Source organism: Procambarus clarkii, chromosome 65 (assembly GCF_040958095.1).
Source record: "Procambarus clarkii isolate CNS0578487 chromosome 65, FALCON_Pclarkii_2.0, whole genome shotgun sequence".
NCBI lineage: Eukaryota > Metazoa > Arthropoda > Malacostraca > Decapoda > Cambaridae > Procambarus > Procambarus clarkii.
This window is the reverse complement of record NC_091214.1, coordinates 12649262-12659333: the sequence shown is the minus strand read 5'-3', so window position 1 is coordinate 12659333 and position 10072 is coordinate 12649262. Positions and strand designations below refer to the sequence as shown.

At 49.0% G+C, this 10072-nt stretch overlaps 1 protein-coding gene across 1 annotated transcript; it reads right to left on the bottom strand.

Moving 5' to 3' along the window:
• Nucleotides 1-588: 588 nt before the first annotated feature.
• On the bottom strand, nt 589-9505 carry LOC138354983 (salivary glue protein Sgs-3-like). The gene is made up of 3 exons (XM_069309687.1): nt 9433-9505; nt 5938-6271; nt 589-739 (listed from the first exon to the last, which is right to left on the bottom strand). The coding sequence occupies exons 1-3, from the start codon at nt 9503-9505 to the stop codon at nt 589-591; spliced, it is 558 nt and encodes a 185-aa protein (XP_069165788.1).
• Nucleotides 9506-10072: the final 567 nt, after the last annotated feature.

Genomic DNA, 10072 nt, shown 5'->3' with positions numbered 1-10072 from the left:
TATTGAGCGCCTGGGCATCCTATTGAGCGCCTGGGCATCCTATTGAGCGCCTGGGCATTCTATTGAGCGCCTGGGCATCCTATTGAGCGCCTGGGCATCCTATTGAGCGCCTGGGCATCCTATTGAGCGCCTGGGCATCCTATTGAGCGCCTGGGCATTCTATTGAGCGCCTGGGCATCCTATTGAGCGCCTGGGCATCCTATTGAGCGCCTGGGCATCCTATTGAGCGCCTGGGCATTCTATTGAGCGACTGGGCATCCTATTGAGCGCCTGGGCATTCTATTGAGCGCCTGGGCATTCTATTGAGCGCCTGGGCATTCTATTGAGCGCCTGGGCATCCTATTGAGCGCCTGGGCATCCTATTGAGCGCCTGGGCATTCTATTGAGCGACTGGGCATCCTATTGAGCGCCTGGGCATTCTATTGAGCGCCTGGGCATTCTATTGAGCGCCTGGGCATTCTATTGAGCGCCTGGGCATTCTATTGACCATAAAACCATAGGCTTCATTCAAGCCTATTAAATCACACGATAAATTGCTATGAGGAGATGAGAGAGAGAGAGAGGGGGGAGGGGGAAGAGTCCTCTTGCTTAATTTGCATTTAATGGGAAGGTGAACCCCGACTCTGAGAGCGCCATGTCCGAGGAGGACCTACAGTGGAGTGTCACTCGGTAAACTGACCCGGGACGTGTGCCCATTGCTCCGAGAGCTGCTGCATCTTGAACAGCTTTAGCGAGCCATCTGCCGTATGTAAATTAGTCACATTGCATGAATATAGTCGTAGGCATGAAAAAGAGATATGCAACGCTGTGCATAGCCTTGTCATGCAGGGTGCCTGACAGTCTTACCTCGAGAGTCTTGGCATGCGTTGAGTTTATCAGCTTTGCCATGCATGGTGCTTGACACGACAGTCAGGAAATAATTCATTAAATAATTCATAATTCATTCATTGGCTCAGTGAAGGCCAGTCGTCCATGGAGACCCACCTTGAGGTTCATGGTCCGCCAGGATGAGTAAGGAGAGGTTGACTGTATTTTGTGTGACTGTCGTGAAGCCTTCGACACAGTGGCACATTACAATGTTTGGACGACAAGTCTGCAGTTCCTGAGAGAACACTCAGTTAGAAGAAGGAATACCTAACGGGTTGATTACAGACATTGACTGTTAAGACAGCGACGTCAATATGGAAAACATCAACGAGTTCCAACCCAAAACTATCAGTGCTTGATCTCAATTGGCCACACCGACACACACAACAAGAGAGCTCTACCATCACCAGGTGGCCACACACACACACCAAGAGAGCTCTACCATCACCAGGTGGCCACACACACACACACACACCAAGAGAGCTCTACCATCACCAGGTGGCCACACACACACACACACACACCAAGAGAGCTCTACCATCACCTGGTGGCCACACACACACACACAACAAGAGAGTACCTGCCCAACATGTACCTGCCCAACATGTACCTGCCCACATATATACCATGATGTACCTGCCCAACATGTACTTGCCCACATATATATACCATCATGTACCTGCCCAACATGTACCTGCCCACATATATATACCATCATGTGCCTGCCCAACATGTACCTGCCCACATATATATACCATCATGTACCTGCCCAACATGTACCTGCCCACATATATATACCATCATGTACCTGCCCAACATGTACCTGCCCAACATGTACCTGCCCACATATATACCATAATGTACCTGCCCACATATATATACCATCATGTACCTGCCCAACATGTACCTGCCCACATATATATACCATGATGTACCTGCCCAACATGTACCTGCCCACATATATACCATGATGTACCTGCCCAACATGTACCTGCCCACATATATATACCATCATGTACCTGCCCAACATGTACCTGCCCACATATATATACCATCATGTACCTGCCCAACATGTACCTGCCCACATATATATACCATCATGTACCTGCCCAACATGTACCTGCCCAACATGTACCTGCCCACATATATACCATAATGTACCTGCCCACATATATATACCATCATGTACCTGCCCAACATGTACCTGCCCACATATATATACCATGATGTACCTGCCCAACATGTACCTGCCCACATATATACCATGATGTACCTGCCCAACATGTACCTGCCCACATATATATACCATCATGTACCTGCCCAACATGTACCTGCCCACATATATATACCATCATGTACCTGCCCAACATGTACCTGCCCAACATGTACCTGCCCACATATATATACCATGATGTACCTGCCCAACATGTACCTGCCCACATATATACCATGATGTACCTGCCCAACATGTACCTGCCCACACATATATACCATGATGTACCTGCCCAACATGTACCTGCCCAACATGTACCTGCCCACATATATACCATGATGTACCTGCCCAACATGTACCTGCCCACATATATACCATGAGGTACCTGCCCAACATGTACCTGCCCACATATATACCATGATGTACCTGCCCAACATGTACCTGCCCACATATATATACCATCATGTGCCTGCCCAACATGTACCTGCCCAACATGTACCTGCCCACATATATACCATGGCCACGTGTCATGATACCAATCACAACTTTCTCCCAACAATTACCAACACGAAATTTTATAGTTTTTTGGGGAGATAATTGAGGAGAGAATTCATAACTCATTTGTTTGTTTTGTGTGTGTTTTTGTGTGTGTTTTTGTGTGTGTGTGTGGCACGCCGCGAGTGCCCATTAAACGTAAATTATGCTCTGCTTGTCTGTTTGTCTCTGTTTTAGTTTTTTGTCATTTTTTTGAAAGCGAAAGGCTGATAATTTGAGCAGTGTCCACAGGCTGTGTTTACAAGCGAAGTCTGGCTCCAGTCTTTTGAAAATTTCACCATTATTATTATTATTATTATTTGATGTTCTTATTATTATTTATGTAAACTACGATCTAAATTATTTTTGTCTTGTAATTGATTTGATTTAATTTTTGTTTTAGAAGAAATATTAGACTTGTTATCACTATAACAGTGGTAGTTATTGTGTTAAGTAGGGTTATTAAACCAGGGTTGTTATTATTATTATAAACAAGCTCGTAGTGCTTCGGGGCTCGTAAACTGTTTAATTAATGTAAACTGAGCAGCCATGATTGAGGAAAGATGTACAGGTTTCGTTAGTGGATAGTTCAGTGCTTGATGACTGCTGGCAAAGAGAGTTCAGCACACCACTGGAGGATGGAAGGAGCAGAGGACACATGTTATCGACATACATATTTCTATACACACGAAATGAGGTGATTACGGGGCTATTCATGCCCGTGCCACCTCGTAGCTGGCTTAATCTTCATCAATCAGTCAAATAATCACTTGTTAGGACATTACAGTAGAACAAATAATACAATCTCGTTTTCTGGGGGACAGGAAGCCTGTGTATATATATATATATACTTTAGGCTTGCATTGAGGTCACCCGACACTTGCCCCCCTCCCCCCCTAAAGGTGGAACTACACTGCCCCCCCCCCTTAAGGGTACAACCCCTATAGCCGTTGTCTTACTACCCCGGGTACCTATTTCCTGCTAGGTGAACAGGTGCATCAGGGTGAATCAGATAGTAATGAGTGCTTCAGGGTGGGTGAGTACACACACACACGCGATAATAAACACAAAATATAACCACTTTCATTCACCTTTATTCAAGTGATATGGAAAAAAATGCAAAACACTCATTCAACACACGGAGAGTTATTCATTCTCAAATATAATTTTAACGTCACTAGAGCAACATCGACAACAAAAGCAAAACTCCAGCTTTATAATAGCAACAAAAAAGTGCAGAAAACATGATAAAAAAAACAACTTATGAACATCAATGAGTCATAATTACTCACGTCAGAGTGAATATAAAACAGCCCTTGACCATCATATGGCAACACCAGCCCAAAAATTGCTCCATAATCTAACAAAAAAATACACAAATAATTTAAAAAAAAAGAGTAGGTGAACTCAATGACATGATTATTAGACACTAATTGATCAATATCTAAATTATATATAATGTAACCTAATGCAGAATTGCTATAATTAGTAATTATGAAGATCACGGGGTGGCAACACTCTCCAACTCAGGGTATCAAAGACTTTTTTTATTATCTTTTATCGATTATTGGGAAAAAAAAAAGTTTGACGAAAAAGACATCGTTTGGAATGTTAAGAGATGAGAGATTAGCGCGCTCGGAAAAAATCGCAGATTTGGAAATGGCTGAAATTGAGTTGGCTTGGAAGCGTGAATTAAAATCAACGCTAAAATGATTATTTCGTATAATAATTATAATCCAAAATGATTATAACCCTTTCGATTATTGCAGGGTCGGCGTTCGATCCCCTAAGGTCATATGGTGATTGGGTGCCGTTCATTCACTCTAGCCTCATATCCCAGCTCCTTGTCCTAATTTCCCAGCTCCTTGTCCTCATATCCCAGCTCCTTGTCCTCATATCCCAGCTCCTTGTCCTAATTTCCCAGCTCTTTGTCCTCATATCCCAGCTCCTTGTCTTCATATCACAGCTTCTTGTCCTCATACCCCAGCTCCTTGTCCTCATATCCCAGCTCCTGGCCCTCATATCCCAGCTCCTTGCCCTCATATCTTAGCTCCTTGTCTTCATATCCCAGCTCCTTGTCCTCATATCCCAGCTCCTTGTCCTCATATCCCAGCTCCTTGTCCTCATATCCCAGTTCCTTGTCTTCATATCCCAGCTCCTTGCCCTCATATCCCAGCTCCTTGTCCTAATTTCCCAGCTCCTTGTCCTCATATCCCAGCTCCTTGTCCTCATATCCCAGCTCCTGGTCCTAATTTCCCAGCTTCTTGTCCTCATACCCCAGCTCCTTGTCCTCATATCCCAGCTCCTTGTCCTCATATCCCAGCTCCTTGTCCTCATATCCCAGCTCCTTGTCCTCATATCCCAGCTCCTGGCCCTCATATCCCAGCTCCTTGCCCTCATATCCCAGCTACTTGTCTTCATATCCCAGCTCCTTGCCCTCATATCCCAGCTCCTTGTCCTCATATCCCAGCTCCTTGCCCTCATATCCCAGTTCCTGGCCCTCATATCCCAGCTCCTTGCCCTCATATCCCAGCTCCTTGTCTTCATATCCCAGCTCCTTGCCCTCATATCCCAGCTCCTTGTCCTCATATCCCAGCTCCTTGTCCTCATATCCCAGCTCCTGGCCCTCATATCCCAGCATCTTGTCCACATATCCCTTCAAAGTCTTATAAACTCATAATGCTAAGTGCTTTCTCCTCATAATTGCCTCACCTTACCTTCTCATAATTACCTCACCTTACCTCTCTCCTCATAATTGCCTCACTTTACTCCTCTTTCGCATAAATTGATATCCAATATATATTTTGTATATAATTTTCCAGTTGGCTGGAAGCAACAGTGTGTGTGATCAAGCTCCCCACAAGCATACCCTGGCCCCCAGCCTGGGCTTGGAGAGTAAAGGAACTGTCAGAAACCACTCCAGGTATACTCAAGGGACACTCCAGGTATACTTAAGGTATACTCAAACTTTTCTCCAGGTATTAATGATATAATCTTCAGTTCGTTCCGTGGCTTCTGAGTACTCTCTGAAGCTTTCCTTGGCTTCTGAGTACTCTCTGAAGCTTTCCTTGGCTTCTGAGTACTCTCTGAAGCTTTCCTTGGCTTCTGAGTACTCTCTGAAGCTTTCCTTGGCTTCTGAGTACTCTCTGCAGCTTTCCTTGGCTTCTGAGTACTCTCTGAAGCTTTCCTTGGCTTCTGAGTACTCTCTGAAGCTTTCCTTGGCTTCTGAGTACTCTCTGCAGCTTTCCATGGTTTCTGAGTACTCTCTGAAGCTTTGCTTGGTATCTGAGTACTCTCTGAAGGTTTCCTTGGCTTATGAGTACTCTGAAGCTTTCCTTGGTTTCTGAGTACTCTCTGAAGCTTTGCTTGGTATCTGAGTACTCTCTGTAGCTTTCCTTGGCTTCTGAGTACTCTCTGAAGCTTTAATTGGCTTCAGAGTATTCTCTGAAGCTTTGCTTGGCTTCTGAGTACTCTCTGAAGCTTTTCTTGGCTTCTGAGTACTTTCTGAAGCTTTGGTTGGCTTCTGAGTACTCTCTAAAGCTTTCCTTGGCTTCTGAGTACTCTCTAAAGCTTTCCTTGGCTTCCGAGTACTCTCTGAGGCTTTTCTTGGCTTCTGAGTAGTCTCTGAAGCTTTCTTCGAGGCTTCAAGGAAGTACTCTAAGGAAAAGATGTTGCTATAACGCTTACAGACACGAGCACACGCACTCAAGCACCCCACAGACACACGCACTCAAGTGTCCCACAGACACACGCACACAAGCGCCCCACAGACAAACGCACTCAAGCGCCCCACAGACACACGCACTCAAGTGCTCCACAGACACACGCACTCAAGCGCCCCACAGACACACCCACTCAAGCGCCCCACAGACACACGCACTCAAGAGCGCAACAGACACACGCAATCAAGAGCCCCACAGACACACGCACTCAAGCGCCCCACAGACACACGCACTCAAGCGCCCCACAGACACACGCACTCAAGAGCGCAACAGACACACGCAATCAAGAGCCCCACAGACACACGCAATCAAGCGCCCCATAGACACACACTCAAGAGCCCCACAGACACGCAATCAAGTGCCCCACAGACACACACACAAGTGCCCCACAGACACACACACAAGTGCCCCACAGACACGCAGACAAGTGCCCCACAGACACACACAAGTGGCCCACAGACACACACACAAGTGCCCCACAGACACACACACAAGTGCCCCACAGACACACACACAAGTGCCCCACAGACACGCAGACAAGTGCCCCACAGACACACACACAAGTGGCCCACAGACACACACACAAGTGCCCCACAGACACACACACAAGTGCCCCACCGACACACACACAAGTGCCCCACAGACACACACACAAGTGCCCCACAGACACACACACAAGTGCCCCACAGACACACACACAAGTGCCCCACCGACACACACACAAGTGCCCCACAGACACACACACAAGTGGCCCACAGACACACACACAAGTGCCCCACAGACACACACACAAGTGCCCCACAGACACACACACAAGTGCCCCACAGACACACACACACACAAGTGCCCCACAGACACGCACACAAGTGCCCTACAGACACACACACAAGTGGCCCACAGACACACACACAAGTGCCCCACAGACACACACACAAGTGGCCCACAGACACACACACAAGTGCCCCACAGACACACACACAAGTGCCCCACAGACACACACACACAAGTGCCCCACAGACACACACACACAAGTGCCCCACAGACACACACACACAAGTGCCCCACAGACACACACACAAGTGCCCCACAGACACACACACACAAGTGCCCCACAGACACGCACACAAGTGCCCCACAGACACACACACACAAGTGGCCCACAGACACACACACAAGTGGCCCACAGACACACACACAAGTGCCCCACAGACACACACACAAGTGCCCCACAGACACACACACAAGTGCCCCACAGACACACACACACACAAGTGCCCCACAGACACGCACACAAGTGCCCTACAGACACACACACAAGTGGCCCACAGACACACACACAAGTGCCCCACAGACACACACACAAGTGGCCCACAGACACACACACAAGTGCCCCACAGACACACACACAAGTGCCCCACAGACACACACACACAAGTGCCCCACAGACACACACACACAAGTGCCCCACAGACACACACACACAAGTGCCCCACAGATACACACACAAGTGCCCCACAGACACACACACACAAGTGCCCCACAGACACGCACACAAGTGCCCCACAGACACACACACAAGTGCCCCACAGACACACACACAAGTGCCCCACAGACACACACACAAGTGCCCCACCGACACACACACAAGTGTCCCACAGACACACACACAAGTGGCCCACAGACACACACACAAGTGCACCACAGACACACACACAAGTGCCCCACAGACACACACACAAGTGCCCCACAGACACACACACACACAAGTGCCCCACAGACACGCACACAAGTGCCCTACAGACACACACACAAGTGGCCCACGGACACACACACAAGTGCCCCACAGACACACACACAAGTGGCCCACAGACACACACAAGTGCCCCACAGACACACACACAAGTGCCCCACAGACACACACACACAAGTGCCCCACAGACACACACAAGTGCCCCACAGACACACACACACAAGTGCCCCACAGACACACACACAAGTGCCCCACAGACACACACACACAAGTGCCCCACAGACACGCACACAAGTGCCCCACAGACACACACACACAAGTGGCCCACAGACACACACACAAGTGGCCCACAGACACACACACAAGTGGCCCACAGACACACACACAAGTGCCCCACAGACACACACACAAGTGCCCCACAGACACACACACAAGTACCCCACAGACACACACACACAATTGCCCCACAGACATACACACACAAGTGCCCCACAGACACACACACAAGTGCCCCACAGACACACACACACAAGTGCCCCACAGACACACACACAAGTGCCCCACAGACACGCACACAAGTGCCCCACAGACACACACACACAATTGCCCCACAGACATACACACACAAGTGCCCCACAGACACACACACAAGTGCCCCACAGACACACACACACAAGTGCCCCACAGACACACACACAAGTGCCCCACAGACACGCACACAAGTGCCCCACAGACACACACACAAGTGCCCCACAGACACACACACAAGTGCCCCACAGACACACACACAAGTGCCCCACAGACACACACACACAAGTGCCCCACAGACACACACACACAAGTGCCCCACAGACACACACACACAAGTGCCCCACAGACACACACACAAGTGCCCCACAGACACGCACACAAGTGCCCCACAGACACACACCCACACAACCTCTACCATATACGTACATCCCCTCCTATCGACCCGGGCGGCTAATCAAGCAAGATCAAAGTTGATGCTCCACCGCCTGTTCTATCAATCAGCTGACTCTCGGAATAGTTAATCGCCCCAATCAGATTTGGTGTGGCCGCTGGAACACACTCCAGGTCACAGAGGCGAGTGTCAATTGCATTATTATTGGATTATCTGTCTCTCTGCTACCGCACCAAGCGACCATTTTTTTTTTTAGCATTATTTTGACTCCCACACAATAGTGTTTTGTGCGATTATTTCCATTCTTCTTCTTCTTCTAATATAATATCTGATAGTATTGTTATTATTATTATTATTAATTATATTTTCATGAAGCCTCTCTGTTTACAGGTCAAACGCCTCGTCAGCTTGGTCGACGTCACACCTGGGTACGTTGATTGGAGGTTACATCCTTCAGGGGGCCAGGTGTACATGGGGCCAGTTGTACATGGGGCCATGTGTACATGGGGGCCAGGTGTACATGGGGGGGCAGGTGTACATGGGGGCCAGGTGTACATGGGGGCCAGGTGTACATGGGGCCAGTTGTACATGGGGGCCAGGTGTACATGGGGCCAGGTGTACATGGGAGGCAGGTGTACATGGGGGCCAGGTGTACATGGGGGCCAGGTGTACATGGGGCCAGTTGTACATGGGGGCAGGTGTACATAGGGCCAGGTGTACATGGGGGGCAGGTGTACATGGGGGCCAGGTGTACATGGCGGCCAGGTGTACATGGGGCCAGTTGTAGATGGGGGCAGGTGTACATGGGGCCAGGTGTACATGGGGGGCAGGTGTACATGGGGGCCAGGTGTACATGGGGGCCAGGTGTACATGGGGGCCAGGTGTACATGGGGGCCAGGTGTACATGGGGCCAGTTATACATGGGGCCAGGTGTACATGGGGCCAAGTGTACATGGGGGCCAGGTGTACATGGGGGCCAGGTGTACATGGGGGCAGGTGTACATGGGGGCCAGGTGTACATGGGGGGCAGGTGTACATGGGGGGCAGGTGTACATGGGGGCCAG

Bases quoted from the DNA above. Each gene is read 5' to 3' on its own strand.
- LOC138354983 (XM_069309687.1), bottom strand. From the start codon at position 9,505: ATGGCCCCATGTACAACTGGCCCCATGTACACCTGGCCCCCTGAAGGA. The intron at 6,272-9,432 runs GTGTGACGTCGA...TCTTTTCCTTAG, and splicing joins CCTCCAATCAACGTACCCAG to AGTACTTCCTTGAAGCCTCG. The intron at 740-5,937 runs GTACTCATAAGC...TACATACGGCAG, and splicing joins AAACCAAGGAAAGCTTCAGA to ATGGCTCGCTAAAGCTGTTC.